General features: G+C 25.6%; 1 protein-coding gene across 1 annotated transcript; it reads right to left on the bottom strand.

Annotated features, from left to right (window-relative positions):
• Positions 1 to 1541: 1541 nt before the first annotated feature.
• Positions 1542 to 10701, bottom strand: LOC145840548 (tubulin--tyrosine ligase-like protein 12). Its single transcript, XM_082947847.1, has 12 exons — positions 10558 to 10701; positions 10051 to 10219; positions 7642 to 7754; positions 7234 to 7390; positions 6553 to 6710; positions 5109 to 5296; positions 4662 to 4777; positions 4026 to 4216; positions 3523 to 3677; positions 2851 to 3004; positions 2328 to 2466; positions 1542 to 2025 (listed from the first exon to the last, which is right to left on the bottom strand). Exons 1-12 carry the CDS (start codon positions 10681 to 10683, stop codon positions 1856 to 1858), a joined length of 1836 nt encoding a protein of 611 aa, XP_082803973.1. The 5' UTR covers positions 10684 to 10701; the 3' UTR covers positions 1542 to 1855.
• Between the last annotated feature and the right edge of the window lie 14224 nt (positions 10702 to 24925).

Below are 24925 nucleotides of genomic sequence, written 5' to 3'. Positions count from 1 at the left end.
AGGTAAAAGTAAGAATAAAGAAATTATGTCATTAAAATTATGTTATGATTTTTTTCAAAACAAGAGCATGGAGAAGAATACATTACAATGTGTGTTTAATTATGACAATTCTAGTTATTGTAATAAGACTCAAAGAGGTTATATTTCTAAAAACAACTAGAAACTAAAAACCACCAAAAACTCCGAACAATAATATATATTACTGGTATTATATTAAGGTAGAAAATAACTAGGAGATGACTCATAACTACTAAAAAAGACATATTTAAGCTGTACCTGAAAAAAAAAAGAAAATTTGAAAAAACCACTAAGTCAAATTAATAAATACTTTCACAGTAATGCATAAGAATATCAAAACAAGTAATTCGGAATACTTCAGTTATAAATTGCCGAGTGCACATAATGCTTTTACGTTAATCCTTCCAATAAAAATTGCTATTATGATACTAACTATATATTTGATTTTCAGTTCAGATAGTATTCTTTTATTCGTTACCAAAAAATATAAAGTAGTAATGTAGATATATAACTGTCCAAAGGGTTTTTTTTAAGTAAGCATTGTTTAGATAAAATGAATTTCCAACACTGTCTTATTTGCTAATAATGAAACTGCTTGAATAATAGTTAACATTTAACTCAAGAATATAAAGTAATGTTACAGATAAATACTATAATTGGTAACTATTTTAAAATCAAGTTTTATTATATATCTACATGTTATTTAGCACTTTTCTAATCTACGTTTTCTATTTCAATTAAAAAAAATTGTTTATAATATAGCTGATAAATTATCTGATATCAAATTAATTAAAACCAATGTTAAAACTTTTAATTTTCTTAAATAAACAAGAATGAAAAAATTGGAAAGTCAAATATCGTTATGCGATATATTTTTATATATGTTAATTTTCAACAATTTAAAGTAAAGCTTGACATCACCATCGAAAATTAATAACTATTAGTAATTAGTTGTACAAACTTAAGCTTTAGTGATTTTGGATAATTTAATAAATCATTTTATTGGTTGTATTTGTAGCCAAGTAAATTGTGTATAAAATATTGTTCGTTATGTGTTAATATCTTGTTTTACGAAGATATCAAAAATAAATACACAAACATTTTGGACACTGCAAGTCTTATATTGATTAGAAAATATTAAACTTTAAGCAATAGGTTGAAGTATTTATTGTGATTCTCTTTAACTTTATATTATTTTGAAACTTTATAAAAATAAAGCATACAAAAGATGGAAATATCTATAAGTGTAAACATAAGCAAAAATTCTGAATAAAATAATTATTAAACGAAAAGTGTTCTAAACTTTAAAGTGAATAGTAACAACTTAACATAAATTCTAGTAAAATAAAAATGACACCATTTTTGTTTTTCCTAACTTTAATTTTCTAACATGTAGTAAGTAAAAAAGATAAAAGCGATTTTTCTATAGTTCTCTAAAATAAGATCATATTTGGAAGATAAGTGGAGAAATCTCTCAAATAATTAAAATATCATTCTTTAGAAAAAAACTGTTGAACTTTTTTTTCTCTGTGCTAAAGGTTAAAATCAAAAAATATTAAAAATACACACGATTAAAACTTTAGACATTGTTAGTAAACAAAGTTACTGCTAAACACCTCAAAACATAAAATCAAGATTGACTAAAAACATATTCTATACTTATAGCTGTAAACTGATGGTCTAAGCCAGGGTTCTCTAAAAAGGGCAAAAAAAATACCCTTTAATGGGTAATTAACTAGAAAAGGGGTGATAATAAAATGATCGATTATTCTAAACGTTGTGTCAAGGGAAAGATACAATTAAAATTAGATTCCCCGGTCCACTTAACCAATGAAAATCACAAGCATGAAATATCGACGAGGTCGCATTCTTGTGCGGGTTTGTCGGTGAACAAGAAGCCGAATATTTTGTTCATGAAGTCGGGGTCAGTCTTGCACGTCTGCGTGCAGTCGGGTATGAAGTTGCATTCCAGCAGCATCGGCTGGATGTTGCTCTCACAAGATGGTGCTGAAAAAGTGTGATGTTTAACAATAAGATCAAATTTGAGTGGTGAGCACGCGAGCAAAATTGTACTCAATTAGTTTTTTAATATCAACACGCAGACTATTTTGTAGTTTCAACAAATACTATTCAATTAGAATAACTTAAGTAAAAGTATGTTATCTTTACAAAAGTACATGAAAAAAAATTAAGCGCTAAACAAAGTAAAAATATATCTCAAGCCATAGCAATTATTTAGAACAGGTAAAAAACAATATCAAATCTTAACAGAAATGAAGTACTTTTCAAAACAAATAAATGTTCAAAACCTTCAGTAGAGTCTTTCCACTTGAGAAGTACGTCGAACCCGTACAATGCTCTCGAGTTGGAGTAGTGGCCGATGCCGTACGGAGGCATTTCATTGGTCGACGCGTGCATGAACTCACTCACGCATTTGTACGTCTCGTCCTGAAAATTTCAATAAAGTTGATATAATAGTTATTCAAATTTTTTTTAGAATAAATTTAGTATAAACGCGATTGTTTTATTCCACATAATTTTTTATCAATTATTGTATTCTTAAATTTATGATTTTTAAAATACTTAAAAATATTTAACAAACTTATACAAATGTTTTTTTTATCGAAAATGAAGTCCTAGTACCAAAACAACATTAGTTTACAGCTAATTAAAAATTTATAACTTTTTGTTCTAAATTATTCTTCTTAAACCCTTAATAATCAACTTGCATATTTTAAAAAGTTTGGTAATATAAGTTAATCGGCTAAAATCACTTATCTCTGCTGAACATAAAAATTTAAAAAGTTTACAGCTCTCTACCGCCCCACTAACCACCACGTGTTGCCACTTTTCACCCGGGTACTGCTCGTGAAAGTTGGGTACGAACTCATCGATTCCAATCTCCCTCAAGTGCTTGCCACCTTCGAAATAGTTCATCACGGTGAAGTGACGGTCGTATTCGTCGTAATTTGACGTTTCATAATCCCTGTGTGACGTCATAGTTTGATTGTTAAGTTTGTTTTATTTATAAAAGGCAAAAAATATTATTGTTTTTTTTTTAAATAATGCAGTTCGTGATTATGACGCTTTGAATAACTTTTTTTAAAGTAAACTAAATTTAAACATAACTAAACATAACATTAACTATTAAAAAATTATATAGACAAAATTACTAAAAAGATGCTCGGTATAATTACTTACGTCATAATAAGTTAATGAAATTTTTTTTTGTTGAGAAAGACATTTTTTTTATTTACCATAAATGTTTGTATCTCAATTGTTAGTGAAACTTCATAGAATAAACAGTAAAACTCATTTAGCTAAAGCTGCGTTGAAAAAAATATTTAATGAGTAACTTTGACTACTAAGTCATATTAATTCACTCAACTTCAAGAGAGTTTATCTGTTTTTATTAAAATTGTAAATGAGGCTACTTGCATTATATTTTGTAAGTAACTTATTTTATATGAAAAACTCATTTAAATCCTCATACACTTTACTGACTTGTTGGCGAAGTGCATTCTGATGAGTTTGGAAGCGAACACCTTCAACGGGGCGACAGATTTCAAACAAACGTATATCCTCATCGTGAACTTCACATTGCAATCTATGTCGCTTCTGCGGTACAACACCGGCCTCTCAATGTACTCACACACCACCTGTTTGATGTTTCAAACGTTTTCACTGAAAAGTTATTCGAGTCCTGGGTGTTTTTACTAAATCAAACACTCAGTTCAACATATTTAGACAGTGATTAATTGAAACACAACATGTTATAAACACTAAAGTATGGGTAAGTTTGAATGCAAATATCGTGTTTAAAATTACTTTTCACAAATTAAAATACTACAAATTAGTATTTTCATATAAAAAGCTGTTTGTTTATATTTTCACCAGAAGATCAAAATGCAAAACTGTATTTAACCAACAAAAATTTTGTGTAAGTTTTAATAAAACTCGGCACAGTATGTGTGTCAGAAGATAAAAAAACAAATATTGCAATTTACTTTCGGGGTGGCAGTTTCTCTCAACCTGACCACGTGATCGACATTGTGGCATATTTCAATTTGCAACCCTCTCGCCAGGTTCCACGGTTTCACTATCCACACTTTCTCCTCACCATCACATTGCTGGTTGTAGGAGAGAAATTCAGGCAGTTCGCTGTGGAGGTTGAACGTGAGTGGCAACCATCTTGGCACTGAAATAAAAAGTATTTTAATTAGATCCATATTTTATATTAGAGAAACTTTGTAAAGTTGTATAAATTTTAATTAATTTTAATTTGGTAACAGTCTTTAAAAGTTTGGCTCGTTTTATAGGTTTGGGTTGATCTTATTTTGTTTATGTATTTTGATTAAACTCGATAACATGTAAGAGTAATTGAAAAGTTTTAAATTTAGTAAACTATTTAAAATTACATTTTCTAGTGAATTTAACTTATATTGACTTAATTTTGGTTAAAAACTAAAGATATAATATAAATAATATAAAACATAAGTCTTGGTCGTAAAAATAAAATAAAAAATTAATGTTGAAAATATAACATTTTTTTCTAAATACTTATATCATCAAATACTTCTTTTATGGTTTAGCTATCAGTACAAAGATTAGAAAGTGTTTTCTTAATGAACTAAACAATGAACCTGAATTATCTTGTGAATACTTGATTGCCATGGCAGCGAAGAAGTCCTTGTTAATCATGAGGTGTTCGCATGGAAACTGATTTATCAGTTTGTCAGGGTGCTCTTCACTCCATTTCCTGATCATTTATTTGGTTATCAGTAACTGTTTTGAAATTTTTATATGATAACATTGAAATTTTTATTTTGCTTTCTGAAGTAAAAATTAAGTAAATAATAATTGATAACCATAACCAGGTAATTATCTATATAAAAAAATAAAATCAATAATTTAAGTTAATTAAAATTAAAATAAAATAATTATTTAGTTTAAAAACAAATTAAGCACTTAAAACAATTTTCTCCATTTAATAACAAAATAAAATATAAGTTCACCAACTAAAACAAAAAATATTTGAAACAAATGATTTAAGTTTAATAGCATATATAAATATAATACTCAATAGAAACTTGAAATCTCTGAAAGTTTTCATCTGCCAAACGACATCAGCATCGTTGACGTCATCGACAGTTTGGAACGTGACGTCATCAGTCACGCCCGGCTGGTTTCCCTCGTAGTAAACCTTGTAAGTTTTCTTGTCTTTCAACTCGCAAACGACGTGTAATGGGCTTGGAAGCGTTTCGTTCGACATGCGGTCCTGAATCAAATAAAAAGTTTCTGTAGACGTTTCGTCGTTTCTTCGAAAAATAAACGATCAGGAATTTGTAATATATTCGTTTGAGGGGAATGGGTCTAAATTGCACGAGGGGACAAAAGTGAACGAGAACAAAATTGCATGAAGATGATTCTGCACCAAGGGTCAATTTCGCACAAGTTACATTTTTGCAACAGAGTAAAAAATAATTTAATAAGAAAAATGAAAAAAAAAAGTTACTGACCGAGGGTAAGGTTTAGGGGAAACAATGATAGTAAAAATAAAAATAAAAAAACAACTAAAAATAAGCTACAGACCAAGGGTAAGGCTAGGGTAACAGTAGTAGTAAAATAAAATTTAAAAAATATTAAGAAAAAAAAACTAAAAAAAATGTAAAAAAATAAAAATAACAAAAAAATAAAAACAACTTACCGACCGAGAGTAAGGGTTAGGGGTAACAGTTATAATAAAAGGGAACTTTAAAAAATTAATAAATATAATAAAATAACTAAAAAATTAAAATAAATAAAAATTAACCCGTGCAAAGTTGTCTTTGTGCAAAAGTGGCCCTTCGTGCAATTTTGTCCACTCCTGCAATTTTGTCCCCTCGTGCAATTTTGTCCCCTCGTGCAATTTTGCACGCTGGTGCAATTTAGACATCTACCCTCTAATGAGATGTAGCGTAGAGAATTTTATAACAAAATTAAAATAAACAACAAACTGTTCTAAATAAACAATAAAATACATAAAAGAAATATTTTCAATAAAATAAAAATTCATTTCTATTTTGCTTGTGGTCGTATGAAAAATTATTTTTTATTTAATTTTAACTGCTCTTTTATGAAATATTATAGCATGGACTACAAGTCCTACTTAATAGACAAAATTAAATCCTTAACCTATATTTTTAAGCTATGGTTAGTTTTAAATGATAATTGTTTTTATACTTATTTTTTAAACTCTATTTTTAAAAATCTTACTTCTTTAAAAATCTAGTATATTCATAAAATTTAATATATATATTTAAGTAAAGCTTGTATTAAAAATCTAACTTTTTATAGTTTGCACCTTCCGAAACCTGAATAACTTCTTAAATTTTGAGAGAATTTAAATTTAATAAACAGTATATTAAAGCAGTGAATCTTCTAAGTACAAAGAAAGTATGTGAAACAAGGTTGCTGTGCACTTCAAAAATAAAAAACAAACAAATAGTTTTAGTTGATGAAAAGACAATCAGAAAACAAGCGATTACTACAAACTTGGAAATTTTTCTCCTTTTGAACGGCGGGAGTCGATGAAACGTTGGTGAGATCCGGCTTGATCCAAGGAGACAGCTTGCATTTTCTCAACAACTCCAAGTCAACATCCAGCGCCGTATCCACTGGAGTTGTCGGTGCGAAATCTCTCACTAGAGGCTCTGTTGAGAATTACTCGAAAGTTAAAATTTGATCAAAACCATGAACCAAAGTGTGAAATTTATAACTTTAAATGAGTCGGTCTACGACCTGACCACAAATTATAAAACTAACTACAACAAAAATACTTAGTTATTATCAGATTTATCATGCCAGATAACAATACCATGTTAGTATAATCTTGTAAAATAAACACAGCAGTAAAATAATAAGTCCACTTCTTACCAAGTTTTAAGTAATATGTAAATAATCTTACTGTTAATCATCATTACTACTAAAAACTAAAATACACACATTAAAATTGAATACTTGCGTAGTAGTATTCTATCACAAATTGGAAAACTAACTACTATATACAACTGCAAAATTATCATACCGATAAAAAAAACCAGCAAAACCTCGTGAAATGGGCTTTAGAGTGTAAAATTAAAAACACAAAGTTACATACTACATAGCCTTAAATGACATGTAATGTATGTTCAACCACTGTAACTATCAATAACTGAAACACACACGACAAAACACCTGCGTAATCCATGTCTTTCACCAGCCACATGACAGTAACGCTTGATTGCAGAGGATGGTAATAAAATGGAACCATTTTCACGTTTGGTTCGTCCGAATGGTAGATTGCCGAACCGAACTCGTCAAGTAAGTACCACAGCGGGGTTTGTATGTTGTCCTGTGAATTAGTTTAATGAAATATGTTGGTAAAACAAGTAGTTTTTTTGTACTAATAGCTTAAAATAACTTATTTAAAGCATATTAGTTGGAGACAATTGCTGTAAACTATTGAATTATTCATTGAAACAAGTTACAGTATTTTAGATTAAAAAGTACTTTTTTTTTATGTTTGTACATGTAATTATAATATATTTAATTTATCTTTTTATACTAATAAAACTCCTAAATACGTCAGTATAAAAAACAAACTTTGTCAGGTATGGAGTATGTTTGGTTATATTTCCACATCTGTTTTATTATCTGGTCTACATTGCTAATATCATCAGAATAATTTATTATAGAAGCTACACGTACCCGAATTTCTTAAAAACATTTTTTTTTTAATTAAAGTTAAAAACAATAAAGATTTGATCAGTATAAGTCATTTGAAGCATTATAAAAATTTGATTTTATTATCTTCTTTTATTTATTGTTAAGTTTGAAATAGTTACTAAAAATACATGTATTATATATTTTTTACACTAATGTTTTACAAAAAATTAAAAACTTTTCAAGTAAATGTTTATATTTAAAATCATAGTATATATTGAAAATGTATTGGTCCCATTGTTGTTAATATCAGCTTTTAACAAATATAATATTTTCTGTTCAGCTTAATAAACACAGTATAATAGTAAAAAACAATACATTACTATTCTGCATTATTTTAAGTGGAATTTTTCTTTTCAGTATGCACAAGGGAAAACTACCAAGTATACTTAAGTTAAAGGTTCTTAGAATTTAAATAAAACAGATAACTATTCAAAATACAAATTTAAATGCTTGTTAACAAAACGTTAACAATTGTTCGTTATTATAAAACAGATAGCTATTTTATAATGAAACATACTTAAAAAACCAAATAAGTTGAAAATCTAAAGGCAAACTATATAAATAAAAGAAAAAGTGACCACAAAGTATACTAAACTTGGTTGAATTAAACTAAACGCCAAAAATTATACTTATTTTTATCAATTAAAATTAAATTATGTTGTTAAATTAGAAAATACGAAATTGATAGCTTATTTAAATATGTTACTTCAGTAATAAATAAAATAACAAAAACTAGTATTTAATCTAAAAAACTGAGTGTAAAAGGTTACTTCATTACAAGTAAAATGATTAAAGTCTGTTATTTACAATCAAATTAATATTATGACTTTGGTATAAATGATAATTCTCATTGAAGTTTTTAATACTTTAAATCGTTAGTACTTTTTGTTCTATGATAAAATTATAAAAATTTCCATCAGTAATATAAAAATTTAAATGAAATAAGTGGTGATGGAAGCAATATATATTTCAAGTTTTGTTTTTGTGCTATTACCAACTAAATAAAATTGAAGGAGAGTAATAGTTTAATTATATATATAAGCTTATTCTAAGAAAGCATTGAATTATGACTGAATAGGTCAAGATATTAACTACACAAAAAATTAACATTAGTCCTGTTATAAAAGCTAAAAATATAAACAATAAGTTATTTTTTAATGACTATACAAATGCTAATTAACGTTTCAATATGGTTTTTTTTTTTGTAAGAAATTTCATTACAAACCTATGGATCCTGCTATTCAATTGTCAATTATATTAGATATTTAAAAAAATACCTTTTTTTCGCATTAGATACCTCAAATATTCAAGAAAATTATCTTTTTGTAATTTAATACTTTTCCTAATGTTTAAACTTAAATTGTTTTTTCTAAAAATTATAATGTTTGGACTATAGGAGGTGAGACAGTCTTTTTTTTACCAAATGATCTTAAACTGCATATTAATATTACCAGCTGTTTTCAAATGATCAAAGTATTAGATAACTTAAGAAATTTCTTATTGAAGAACAAAAAAAAAGTAGTAAAACAATGCTGTCTCATTAAAAATTGATATTGTCATACATTTTTTTATCTAGTAGTTTTTAAACTTTCTCTATATCTAATCTTTTTCAAATAATAGAGAGAGGTTCAAATAATAAGATTTTTTATCTGAAGTATTTTTCTTAATTATATATTTACATAAACCAAATAAATTTTTATTGAAATGCTACAGTAGTTTTTTTTTTCAACCTTGCCAAAACATTTTCTAGAAATGAGTAAAGTAACTAAAAACATAAAATTTATAGTGAGATATACATTTGGGTAAATTTGTAATGAACTTTTTCTAGTACATATTTGAGTTCGAAAATTTTACAATAAAGTTTACTGCATACTTTTTGGTTTAAAGGCAACAAAGTTAAGACCCATTATATATCAAAAACTAATTATAAACATTGTATACTATAAATATCTAATATTTACAATTCAGAACTTTAAAATAGATAAATTTGCCCCCTTATGGCCAAAATTGTTATAGTATAATAAATTTAGTGTGATTTTTTTTAACAATTATTTCAATGAAGAATTTGCTTAAATGCTTATTTCTTATAATTTTAATTTAAAAGTGATGCTTTTTAATGAATTGAAAAAACAGAAGTTCAAAGTAATGTAAGTTGAAATAAATACAATACATACAGCTTTTATTTATTAAATCATATCATACTACAAGTAACAGTGCCAACAAAAATATCAAATATTTATAAACAACTTCAAAGGCACTCTAATTGTATTAATTTTAAGTTCTAACGTGGATCATCAAGCAGTTTTCTGACATCAGAAGACTGGTAAGTGACAGCATGATCTACAAGAAACACTGAATCATCTCCTTGTTTGTACCCGTCTTCCCTGCTGCAAACTGATACGAGCTTTTCATCATCACCCCTTGTCAGCATGAAGTAGTCACCAGCATCAAAAACCTAAAAAGATAAGCAAATAATACATAGATAATAACAATAGTTTAACATTAGTACTTATAGTAAAAAATTTACAATAGTTATAAACAATGCAACTAATATAAGCAGCTGACAGCCTTTTTTGACTACAGATAAACTTTGCTAAAATTGTGATTGGCTAAAAACTGCTATGAAGAATCTCTTATATTTTATAACAAAAAACTCAACACACAACTTTAAATAGTTATACAGTTTAAAATATTCAAATCAACAAAAATAACTTCAAATTGCAGTTTAAAACCAAAGTAAACTAAATCAGTATACAAAATAGTTGTAAAATTATTTTATAATCAAATAAAAACCTCATCAGACAGTTTTTGAAACAAGGTTTGCCACACTTTGCTTGGCACGCCATTGCTTTCCAACAATTTCCCGTAAATTTCAACAAAGTTTTCATAGGTCAGTTGCAAAGGGCTGTTTGTTTTCATGATGTAAAGTTAAGTTAACTAAAAGTTAGATTTGTTAGTTTTATATATATATATATATATAAAGTACTTAAGAATTGTCAAGGTATTTATTAAAAAATTAATTAAAATTAGGGTTGCAACACATTAGGGTTTGTGTTTAACTGATCTAGCCATAGTTTTAAAGTTGAACTTGTAAAAACAAACTGTAGTAAAAGATAAAAACTAATGTTCAATCAGTAAATTTAAAATGATACATATAAAAATTAAAAATAACATGTTATTTTGCAAAAAAAAACTTAATATAAACTTGATTTTTTCAAATTAAGTGTACAAATTTTTAAATTTATTAAAGTTAATATAAGTTTTTATAATTTTAAACTAGGTTTGTAACAAAGAATAAAAAGGTCTAATTGAGTAAAAATTTGAAACTAACACTAGATGTTTTTTAGTTTTGAAATTAAAAAACTAAACTAGATATTCTGAGGTTTTTAACTGAGTAGCAACTAGTTTTTGAAATTTATTTCTCAGGTATTTGAATTTTTCCTTGTCTTTTAAAATACATATTCCCTTGTCTCTTTAAAAAAAAATAAATCAGGCATGCCACTTGTTTTTTCAATTTTTTTTCCAGGTTTTCAAAATTTCCTCCAGGTTTTTAAATATACACATTTTGGGTGTATTTTTAGTTTAATGTTAAATTTAAGGTAAAAAAACTGTTTTAAACACATTTAAAAATGCTGTAAAGCTACTTTAAATGTGTTTTGTATTTAAATAATTTTGTTTTATATTATAGATTGTTTGTGTCAAATTGAAATTTTACTACTTAAAATGTTAAATTGTTAAAAATTACAGGTTTTTCCAGGTTTTTTTGCCTAAATTGTCAAATTCTAGGTTTTTCCAGATTTCCAGGTAAAGTGGCAACTCTGTTATATGTAAGGTCAAAAATTGTATTTAACAGTATAAAATTAATTGTAAGTAATCAAATAAATTATATAGTAAATACAATTGTAAAAAATACATAACTTTTTGTGTATAATATAATAATTGCTTCTTATCTAATGTAAATTTCATTATTTTAAATGTAAAAACTGTTGTAAATTCTAGGTTTCATTTCAAAAAATATAAATTTTCAGGTTTATTTTCTGAAGTTTTAATTTTTATTCAACTTGTGTATTTGCCAACCACTAGATATTCTAAAAATTTATTTTTCCAAGGTCAAATCAGAGAGCTTTCAAATTTGAAATTATTTAAGGACTCCTACACCATCAGATTACTCAAAGTAGTTTGCCAAACCTAAATTGTCACCCTGTTTAATTGAAGAGTAAAAAAAAAAACTCTCAGGGGTATTAACAAGTAAGTTAGACTATTACTTTATTGAGCAACAAAAAAATCACTCTATATATTTAGATCCTAGGACCTGGTGCACAAAAACCTTTTGGTTATTGGGTCACACACCACTGTTCCTTTCAGGTCTTGTTCAGGACTAGATATTCTTGAGCTTGTAACATAATTTAACTTTGGTTATGCTTAACTTTATATGTGCGCAAACTTTGTTTCAATACACAGGAATTTTTAGCTTTATTTTCAATAATATTCAAATTTATTTTAAAAATAAGTACACCTGCTGAATATTCCACCAATGCGTCGCTGATTTGTTTAAAATTTGTAGTGCTAAAGAAGATAAAAAAGTTTTAAATTTTTTAAATTATTACGAAACCAGGTACAAAATGATGCAATAACATTAAAAGAGCAAACATACTGTTTATAAAATATTGTTAACTTTGATGTACTAAATTAACTTGAAAAATAATAAGTTTAAGTAATATAACATAAAACAGTTAGTTCTTAATAATTTAATTAGTGTTTTTATAAACTACTAAGTATTAATAAATTTTCTAAAAATTACCTATAAAAAACCAAATTTACGTGAATTTTAAAATAAACAATTAAAAGAAACGTACTTTTGGGTAAAAAAAAATAAAATAATCATCAGTGATTAAATTTTTATGTTAAAACTCAGAAAAAATAAGAAAACCTAAAAGCGTTATATTTTAATCAGTTTCAATAAAAACAATGGTATTTAGTACATTTTGTATATTAAATAAACAATAAAACGTCGTTTAAACGTCATATATAGATCAATTTTTTGTATGAAAATATCAAAATATTTATAAAAGATGGTTTGATGAGAATTTTATAGAAAAATTAAGTATAAATAAAATTTTACGTTTTAAGAGACAAAAATACACTTTAAAAACATTTTGAATTCTACTTATAACCCTTAATACATAAATGACAGAATATTAAATATACTGTCAAAACAGGTTTACCAAAGGAATTAAATCAAGGTTTGTACAATCAAAAACTTTATTTTAAATTCTTATTGGTTGATAACCCGTTTAGTAATGAATTTTTTTAATTCTTTGTTCTTTAAAACAACATTTTTCATTTGTATTTAAGCTGTTTTCATTGAAAACACTCAGAGAAAACAAAATTTTAAATTAAAAATAACACAAAACGCTTACAAAACATCTTGATTCGAGATTTTTATCACATATATACAAAAAATAGTAAAAAAAATATTCAAGCAAGTTTTTAATATAAACTTAAAATAGTTTATTGGCGAAAATAAACATAAAAGTATAGTCGAAAAAGTTTTAAAATTATTGAAAAACAAAGCTCTAAAAATAATTAAGAGTTAGTTTAATAAAGCAGTAAATTTTATGAGATCTATATAATTTAGAAATAAAATGAGTGTAAGGGGTAGGCGTAGGATTTTATTAATTGTAGGTTAAAATATTGAGCTTATACTTAGGCATAACAGTTTAAATTAAAGTAACTATTACTTTTATTTAGTTTAAGTAAGTCAACTATCTTGTTTGTTTTATGTATTAAATTGTTGTGTGTATTACGTATAATTTTTGTTTTGTTGTTTTGTATTTTATTAAATAGAAAGTATTATACTTGATTAAATATAATAATTAAATTAATTTAAATATTAATTTAGTTGTTTGTTATGATAACAAAATGGGTACATAATTAATTATGTTATCATATTTTTATTGATTAGTATTTATGAATAAATTTCAATGCAAAATTTTTTGAAAAATTGTTAAAATTTTTAAATTAATAAACGCAAAAAGTGCTGTAATACCACAGGCAACATGGACGAGTGGTTAAGGTTGTATACCTTTGCTCAGAAACACCTGTGTTAGGGTTCAAAGCCCACCACTTCCATATTTTTATTTATTTATATAATTATGTAAGTAACCATATTTAATTATATAAAATAAATTAAAAGCCAATTATTATTTATCTATTACATTCAAAGAGTATCTTTAAGAAGTACGTATCCGTGTAAGATAAGGATAAGTTTAACGGCATAGGGGGGTTAAAACACTTTTTTTAGAATGTGATCTTATTTTATATAGTTTTTACTGAGCTACAAGATGCTATTTACAGATTTTAAAAATTCAAATCAATCCTTGAGATATAGCCGGTCAAAGTCGGAGGCAACAATAGGTTCTTTATGGGAGGCACGACTAAAACTCTATACTCACTAAGAATATATACTCTCCTAGAATTTTTGAGTTAACTACCTTAAATTTTTAGGAAATATTCCTTCCAATGTTTAGAAAAGTCTTTTGCAAAAAATATAAAAATTCTATAACAAAAAAAAACAAAAAAAAATTGTTTTATTTTTTGTATATATATTTTTAATAACTTTAATAATTCCTTGCACCAGTATTTTCAAATATTGCGAGGAACATTTCTTAAAAATTTGTGATAGTAGTTTCAAAAATGCTAGGAGATATATCTTTAGTGAATTCTAGTAATTTGCTGTTGTAGTTGTGCCTCCCATATGGAACCTATTGTTGCCCTCCGAATTTGACCGGCTATATCTCAAAAGTTGTTTTGAATTTTTCTAAGTCTGTAAAAAGCAACTTGTAGCTTATTAAAAACTATACAAAACAAGATCACATTACGAAAAAAGTGTTTTACCTCCCCTATGCCCCTAAATTTATTTTTACAGGGGGTTACACTTTTTCTTAATGAATAACTGACCTTTATTTAACCTTTAAGTAACATTTATTTCTAAAAAAAGTGTTTTAACCCCCCTATGCCCCTAAGTTTATTCTTACCTTACACGGATGCATACTTCTTAAAGATACTCTTTGAATGTAATAGATAAATGTTTTGAAAAATTTGTGCGTACCTTACAGGGATGCGTACTTCTTAAAGATACCCTTAAATATAAAACATATATGTTTTAAAAATTTAGTGAGTATCTTACATGGATGTAACCCCCTGGCCTCAACTGTAATTTCCTTATGCTTATTTAATGGAAGAATCATAGTTATATAAATAAACAAAAACATGGAAGTGATTGGCTTTTAACCCCCTATACCCTTAAAAAAAGTTCTCGTGGCAAATTAGATATCTGTTGTTCAAACAATGTTTTAGATCCAAAACAAAGTTATAAAAACAATCAGAGGCCTAATTTACCCTGTGAACTTTATTTTATACATTTAACCTGAACTTAATTAAAACTAACTATAACTGTAAATATTATAAGCTAATACTTCAAGAAATAATATAAATTAAATCCTAATATATACTTGTTTGCCACTCCTTGAGTCATAAAATCTTCTGTGAGTAACCTTAACCTTGCCAGAGTTTTTTTCAAATCCTTAAATACTTATAATAAACTATTTTAAAAATTTTCCTGAGGTTTTCTTAAAAATCTTAAAACTGCTTTAGGTTTCCCAAAGTTTAAAAAAATTAAAATTTTCGTGAGTTTCCCTGAGATTTTCTATTATTTGAAATTTCTCTGAGCTCATTAGTGTGTGGCAATCCTATACAAATTTTATTACATAAAAGCCAATGTGAATTTGATAATTATCTAGTATGATGTTGCACCAATATCTAACTGAAATTGTATTGTATTTGATGTATTCTTAACTATAATTTTTAGCTAAAAATTTATATTTATTAGTACATAAACTGAGTTATATATCATAAATTAATAAAACTTAAATTTATAATTGCTTTTATTAAACAATATAAAGCAATTAAATCTTTTAAATTTTTTATATTGATTATGATATGGTAAAACATAATCAATCGAATACTTTAGTTTGTCATAAATAAATTTTATTCTCACTATGTATTTAAATCTTGTTTAAACAAAGTATATTTCAGGCTAAACATAGTTAGCATAAAACATTGATTTTTAGCCTAAAATAATGGTTAGAAAGACATTAAATTCAATATAATTTCAGCTTGACATTGGTGCAACTTCATCTTAGGTAAATACTGTGAATTTTTACACCAAAATAATACCCCACCACTCATAAACTTATATTAGCAGTAAAAATTATTAATCCCAAGTTAAATTGTTATTTAATAATTTTTTCTCATCCTACAGATGTATTACAGTTAAGTTGTATACAAATTTCTGAAACTAGTAAGGTTTAATATTTGAGAACAGACTTTTGAATTTTAACCTTAGTCTTTTGCTAACTTGTAACAACTGGTGGTTCCAAAATATGATAAATAGCATCAAAATTTACGGTTGGATAGCTTTATCTCTATGAAAATAGATCAGCCAATCAGCGACACATGTGTAGAATATTCAGCCCGTAAAATTTTTAGAGCTTTATAAAACAGTGTTGGTAAAATAACCAGTTCATACAACAACCGTTTTGTTCAATCAAGTGGTGTGAGCAGTAACAATATTGCAGGTATTTCATAACAACACTGCATTTTAAGCAGCTAGCACTTAATTTTAATCATGGCATTGTTTTTAACAAAAATATGTTTTTATTAACTACAGACCGCATCAATATCTTTACAAAACAATGTAAAAAATGGTGTGAACACAGAACAGCTGCTCAAAAATTACTTATCTTTCGTAAAGTCCTTCAAATTTGTAATGATATATACTTTGATTTAACCAAAACTTTAACTTGTACTATAGTTACATAAATAAACTCTTTTATAATTTATCATGATAAGATAACTTAATTAATACTTTTAGTGTTATCATAGTCCCAAATACTTATAAAAACAGGGTTGTCACACAATCAGGACCCTCAAGATAAATCAGGATATTTTGATTTTTTTAAACTCAGGCTAACTCAAAATATTTTTTTATTTATGAAACTCCAGATAGTCTTAGGTCTTTTCTAATAGTCTCATAACAGTTTTTTTTTTAGACTTGAGTGAGATTTAGTTGGATTAGTTTCAATATTTTGTTATTTTATTATCAATTTTGTTGGAGAACTTGAATTATTTTAATTTTGAGAGGAAATTTGTTATAACACTTTCAAAAATTTTAGGATGATGCAAGTCAGTTTAATGTCCTTCAGGAAAGTTTTTTTGACCCAAAGAGTGGCCACCTGGTTGTAAGGTTTAAGATCAACACTATTAGATAAAAAAAAGTTAGTAATATGTATTTCTATTAAATTAATATAGTTAGAAAAAGCTAAAACAAATTTGTTTAATTCAAACTAAAACATTTGATGTAGTCCATTTAAATACTTCTTAATTGCTGTATAACTTGATAATATTGGTAAGCTATTAAGTCCTAAAACAATATATATGGGTAGTTGTCAAGTTTGCACAAGCACCAAAATTGCACAAGAAGACTAAATTGCACAAAGATACTTTTGCACGAGGGGAATAAAAGCACAAGGAAACTAAAATGCATGATGACAAAATTGCACAAAGGGTAACTTTTGCATGAAGACACTTTTGCAAGAGCAGATAAATTTTCACAGAGACATTTTGCATGGGTTGAACTTTTTTTTTTAATATATTTATTATAATTTGTTTTAATTAACTTACTTTATTAACTTACTTTACTATCACTGTTACCCCTAAGCCTTGCCCTTGGTCGGTAACTAATTTTTTTATTAAATATTTTTTATTTAAATTTTTACTATAACTTTTACCCCTAACCCTAAGTTTAATTTTTTTTTGGTTTTTTGTTTTACTCTCGTGCAAAAATGTAATTTGTGCAAAAATGACCCTTCATGCGATTTTGTGTACAGTTTAGTCCCCTTGTGCAATTTTATCTTAGTGCAATTTTGACCTGTACCCATATATATATTCTTAACTTATGTGAGATAGGTAAAGTGAAGATTAGTTAACCTTTTTTTTGGGAAACAAAGAAGACTAAGACTTTTTTGCACAAAGACACTTCTGACACTTTTGCATGAACAGTCATTTTGCAAAAGAGTTTAAAAATAAATCATAAAAAAAAATTAAAAAACTAAAAAAAGGTTAATAAAAAGAATAACTAATAAGAAAAACAAAAAAAAAATACTGACCGAGAGTATGGGTTAGGGGTAACACTGATAGTAAATATAAAAAGTAACAAAAACAATAAATAATAAGAATAAGTTAATAAAAAAATAATTTTTTACCATGAGTAAGGGTTAGGAGTAACAGTAATAAAATATATATACCTTATATAATTTATTAATCAAATAATAAAAAATAAATTATAAAACAACAAAAAATAATTGAAAACAATATACTTACCCAGGGTAATAGTGATAGTAATAATAATAAAAAATTTTTTTTTTTAGTTCTTGCAGAAGTGTTTTTGTGCAAAAATTTCTCTTTGTGCAAATGTGACCGTTCATACAAAAGTGTCTTGTACAAATTTGACTTTTTGTGCAAAAGTGTCCCTTCTTGCATATTAGACATCTACCCTTTTTTGCAGTTGCAATTAACCTACTTTATCAGGGTAGCTGTCAAATTTTCACAAAGAGACAAAATTTTCCAAGGGCACAAAATTGCACAAATATAAAATTGTACAAGCAGACACTTTTGCACAGTTGAATTTTTTTATCATTTTTATTTTATAATTAATTTATTTATTTTATTTTTTTTTAATAGTTTTTTTACTATTTCTGTTACCCCTAACCCTTATCCTGGTAAATAACTTTTTTTTTGGTTTTTTATTAATTTATTGTTTTTTTTTTTTTTGCTTTTTATAATTTTTTTGTTATTTTTTACTCTTGTGAAAAAATGACACTCCATGCAAAATTGTAACTCTTGCAAAATTGACCTTTGGTGCAAAAATGTCTTTGTGCAATTTTTTCACCTTGTGCAAATTTGTCTTTGTGCAATTTTGTGCCTTCCTGCAATTTTATCTTTGTGCAATTTAGTAACCTCATGCAATTTTTTTTTCAATTTTGATCTGTTCCCACGTTAATTATGTTAACATTTATAATGTACATGTAAAATAATAAAAATTTGATTTGACACAAAAAATCTATTATCTAGATAACTTTTTCTGTATCATATATATTTTTTAAAAATATTTTTTATACAAAACACATTAAAAGTAGTATTACAGTATCTTATCACTGCTGTTATACTGTTTAAGACAGTTTTCTTAGCTCAAATTTAATTTTATACCAAAAATAAGTCCAAAAACTTAATAATCTTGTGCTTTTGAAAACCTATAAGAAATTTCTCAAAAACATTCACAATTCTAGTTAATAGGGATGTTTATGTTAAGAAATTCTTCCTAAACAAACTATGTTAACTGTATGAGTATACTAAGTTTAACCAGTTGGCTTAAAGGCCATATTTAGATGAAATTAAACACTCTAATTATAAAAAATTTGAAAATCAAAGTCTGGTAGTGGTCAAAAAAAATAATTTGTAATGTTTACTTTTTTTTTTTTTTTGAATAAACCTATGGTAGGCATTTTAACATTTACAGTAACCTCTTGCATCTTTAGCACTCATGTGATGTAACGCACTCTTGTTTAGTTACGCATTTTAGAATTCTAAAAAATTCAAAAAATAAAAATTTTTATTTTAATTTATCAAAATTCTTATGGCATAAAATGTCATTCCTACTCAAAAAATCCATTAATATATTTTTAATACAATGCAAGACAAGTTTATCATTATGTGGGCAAAGGTCTAATTTTCATTAACAATTTTTATTAAACATTTTTTTTTGTTCAAAAAAATAAATCCATTACAGCACCAAATGCATATTTTTGTAAAAGGCTATATAAAAAGTATACAAATATAGAAACCACACCATTTCTTAATTGTAATCAAATGCTTATTTATATATTGAATTTGCTACATAAAATAGAATATAAACTTGAAGTATTAAACAAGTCACATAAAAATAAAGTTAAAGATAAAATCTAATTATTTTTAAAGTTTGTAAAATTTTTATAAAAGTATTATTACTTAATAAAAATAAAAATCTTCTATTTTTGATAGATGTATAGTTTTATCTTTTGTTTTCATATTTTTAAATAAAGTAAACAAATTGTTAAAATTGGGAAAGTACCCAGTCTGCTTTTAACTAGCAGCAATACTAAAAAACAGCCATTATAGTGAGTATACTTGGTACCTCTTGTATCTTTACAATCTCTCATCTTTATGCATTTTTTCTGTAGACACAATGTGCGTAAATAAGTGAGAGGTTACTGTAGTTTACAAAATTGAAAAGATGCAAGTTTGTTTGTTTAAACACAAACTTGAGAAAAAGTTGTGTATGTGTTTAAATCAAGTAAAGTTTTGCACAATTAACAACTGCAGTAATGTAAAAATATTTTATTTTATGCCCTAGTGTTTTCTGTTTGCCTTAACAAAATTTCAGCACTATAAAGTAAAAACCAAACTTATTCAATTTTTTTTGTCTGTATAAGTTGACCACTAGGTTTTGATCTTGCAATATTCAATTCAGAGACTTTCTAAAGTGATTTTTTATTAAAATAGTTTTTAATGTGAATTATACTTCAAGATTTTTGAACAAAAATTTAGGCACAAATCTTACAATATCTTCTAATTTAGATTTTTTTATTTCTTGAATACTTAAATGGGGCCAAGCCATTTTACCAAAAACCTGGAATTTAACTTGAAAAAAATTTCAGCTTCAAAAGAAATTTTTGGGAAATTCTAAAAAACCAGAAATTCTGAACAAAATTTAAGAAAAACATAAAATCTTTAACAACTTTTGTATTTAAACAATGAATTTTAGATTAAAAAATATTATGAACACAAAAAAGCTTTTATATTATTTAAAAAAGTTTCTATAAATTTTATTACAAGTATGATTACAGTATCTATATGCTCTAAAAAACATTATTAAATCTTAAATTTAATTTTCTACAAAAAAAAATTGTTCTCTTAAAAACCAGGAAAATAAAAAGAAAAACTGGAAGAAATTTCTAAAACACAAGTGGCCTCCCTGATTTAAGAAGATATTTTTAGTTTTTTCCTTTAATAATTTTTTTCTATTTATATTATTATAATTTTAAAGATCTAATAATGGGTTAAGTTCTTTGATTTGTTGCCTATTCTACTTTCTTTGTTAGACCATTTTTCAAGGCATTTCTTCAGATTAGTAGTGTGTAGAAAGAATTTTTTTTTTTGATGAAAAAGTTTTATAAAGGCTTTTGAATACTGTGAAGCCATGTTGTAGATTGAACAGCTATATAATGTCCAATTATAATAATTTCAACATAAAACTTTGTTTAAAGCTAGGGATCAGGTTAATTTTCTACTAAAACTAACATTGGCTTCTACATGAAATATTAAAAGATGTACTAGAATTCATGTTTTATACATAGAAAAAACTCAATAAATTTTTTGAAAGAAAGTCAGCTTTGTAAAAACTTTCCATTACAAATCTATGGGTTGCAATTTTTTATATGTCAGTTTTTTTGGGAAGTTTAAATTTTACTGAGAATCTATCTCTGTTTTTTAGCTAGATACCTCACATTTTCACTAATTATTTCTTTAAAGAGTTTTAGCATTTGAATTTTAGAAACATTTAGAAATTAAGGTTTTGTTTTTTTAAATACAAATGAAGGGTTGTTTTTTTAACTTTTCATCAAACACAAATAATTTAATAGTTCATTAATTTAAATATTAGAAATTCACTAATTGTTCACATTTAGAATTATTTCGTAGAATTTAAAGCAAATTATGTGGTTTAGTTGTTTTTTCAGTTATTTGGTTTTTACTTTGCCCCTTTTATAACACTTATATGTATCTAACAAAACCTGATAAGATAATGTGATTTTTGTTAAGCTTTAAAAAACGTCTGGCAGCTAAAATAGAACCGTAACATGTAAGATCAATTAAAAAAAAAATTTATAAACCCTGTTTCCCACTGTGTCCCTAATTTTTATTTTTATATTGTTTTATTTATAATAAAACATTTAACCTGTATTATTTTACCTTGAAAACGTGGATACCTTAGTTTTTATAATATTCTATTCAGCCTAATGTTTCAAATGACACTCCTCATAAGTTTATATGGGCTAATATGAATGTTTAAAAAGACTTGAGTTTATAATTTTGGTTAAAACCTAAATCAGCAATTTTTAACCTGGGGTAAACTCCTTTGTTCTAAGAGGTAAATTTTCTTCATTACAAGTATTGTAAATTAAGGCAATAGGGTCCGACATTAAAAAAAAAAACTTTGGCTTTGATATGAAAGTTTTAAGTAAAAACTACAAGCCTGTTTTTATAGAATTCAAAAATATCATTAAACTTTTGAGATATTTTATTTTTTTTAAAAAGTTTCTGTTACAAACGTATGGACCACAAATTTTTAGGGGTCAATTTTCTAGGAAATTTAAAAATTTACTAAAAATCTATCTTCTTCTTCACTTTTCAAGCAATCTTCTTCAAATTTTTAGGAAATGTTCCTTATGTTAAAAAGAAAAAAACCTTACATTAAAATTTTAATAAGGTAAAAAATATACCACAGTTATTATAAAAAAAAGTGTTTTTTTTTCAAAAATGTAGGAGGAGATAAATTCAAAAAAAAGTCTTTTTTTGCTGTTTTAGTTTTCCCTTCCCATAGGAAACCTATTATGCGGCCCGACTTAGACTAGTCATATCTCAAAAAATAGTTTAAAATTTTTAAAACAATTTAAGCATCTTCAAGCTTAGAAAAAGCTCTATAAAATAAGATCAACTTATAAAAACATGTCTTTTCCTCTATGGCCTTAATGTTTATTGATTGTTGTTTTAATTTTTAAGGTAGTATTCAGCTGTAATTTGTAGTTGAATTAACTCTTAAAGTTTTAAGATTTTGTATATTTAATCAGCTAAAGTCTAAAAAGTTTAATTTTTGTCCTCAAAATTAAACACTATTTTGTATGTTGTTGGTAATTTTGGTATTAACCTTCCAAAAAGCGGTAAAACATGAAAAAAGATTAAGAACCACTGTCCTAGAAGGGTTCACCTTGATTTTTACAAGTTGTTATTATTTTGTAGAGTTTTATCTGAGCTATCAGATATTTTTAACTGCTTGATGAAAAAACTCAAAGTAATTTTTGAGATATAAGCAATCAAAGTGGGTGACCTCAATTAGTTCCTAATGAAAGATGCAAACCAAAAATGCAAATAATAATATTTCATCAAAAATCTATCTTCTCATTCATTTTTAAACTTTTTTTTTTTAATTTTGAAGAAAAGTCTTTTATTAAACTTTAAAAACATTTAAGGGCATAGGGAGTTCAGACATTTTTTTATACTAAAAATAACATTAGATCTTATATGAAAGCTTGAAGTACAAACTACAAGCCAGTTTTCATAGAGCTAAAAAATCTTAATTAACTTTTGAGATGTTGTAAACTTTATAAAAATTTTCAAATACAAACTTAAGGATTGCAAATTTTTGGGGGTCAATTTTCTCGGAAATTTAATAAATCACTAAAAATCTATCTTCTCTTTCATTTTTGCGCAAAGACCTCAAACTTTCAGGAAATGTTCCTTTTATGTTTAAAAGACTTTGAATATTGGAATAAAAAAAAATATTTTAGATTAAAAAAACAAAAAAGAAAATAGGTGGTTTTTTTTATAATAAAATTTTTATTTTTCAAAATTAGAAAAATTTCTGCATTCAATCTTTTTAAAATTTGAAAATACACTTTCTGTGAAAATTTGAAGAAGATTGCTTAAAAATTGAATGAGGAGATAGATTTTTAGTCAAATGGTCTTTTGTTGTGTTTTTAGTTTGCGCCTTCTTTTAGAAACCTATTGAGGTCACCAACTCAGATCGCTCATATCTCAAAAACTACTTTGAATTTTTTCAAGTGGTAAAAATTATCTGATAGCTCAGATAAAACTCTAAAAAATAAGATCAACTTGTAAAAATCAAGGTGGACCCCCCTCCCCTATGCCCTTAATGCAGGATTTTTAAACTTAAAAAAATAAAAAAACTACTTTTTTTTTTCTTTTATTTACACTAAGTTTTATTTTTAGTATTTTCAAAATTACAACAGCCAAAATCTTTAAAACTATAAAAGGAACGTTTGCTGAAAGTTTGATATCTAGCTCAAAAAATAGAGATAATGATAAATTTTTGGTGCTTTTCTTTAATTTCCAAAAAAATTGACCCTTGAAAGTTTGTGGTCAACAGTTTGTATCAGAAACTTTTTAGAAAAATTACAATTTCTCAAAAGTTTTTTTTATTCTCTTAAAACTGGTTTGTAGTTTGTACTTCAAGCTTTCATATATTAGCAAATGTTATTTTTAGTATAAGAAAAATGTTGGACCTCCCTATGCCCTTAATAAAACATTGCACACAGCTTACATAGCAAGTTAATTGTTTTGTTTGAATTTTTTATATAGTTTATTTTTATTCTGATTTTAAAAAATAAATATCTAAATTTTTTTTTTCATACCAGAAAATAATGTTTAGATTATAATTTTAAGTTACAGACTCATTTCATGTACTAAATATTTTGCTTTTTTCAATATGTAAAGTTAGTAATGTCTTAATTTTCTCCAAAAAGTCTGTAATCTTTTTTGCAAGCTTATACAAATCTTTAAAGATCTATTTTATGTTTTGAAACTAATTATTTGATCAAAATTATATTTCATTTTTTGAATAATTCTTATTAAGTGTTTTAATATTTATTTATTTTAATTATTTTGAATACTTCTTAAAACAATTCTTAACAATGCTAATTATTGAATTAAAGTACCTAATAGTGTCAAATTGTTTTGTTTTTTTACTTCTACAAATAGCTGTTGTGTTATTAGACTTGAATTTATAGAAGTTAAAATAAATAGTTGAGCAGAAAATTGTCATTAAATATTTTTAAACAAATATGTTTTATGTTAAATTACAAACATTTTTAAAACTCTTTTGAAGTAATCAATATGATAGTTTTTGGTAAACAGAAAACTCAAATATAAATAAGTACATAAATTTACACAAAATCATATTAACATTTTCTATTTTAGATATATTTTT

Source organism: Thalia democratica, chromosome 7, assembly GCF_965202585.1.
Source record: "Thalia democratica chromosome 7, ktThaDemo2.hap1.1, whole genome shotgun sequence".
NCBI lineage: Eukaryota > Metazoa > Chordata > Thaliacea > Salpida > Salpidae > Thalia > Thalia democratica.
Note: the sequence above shows the minus strand (reverse complement) of the source record. Positions and strands in the feature narration are given on the sequence as shown.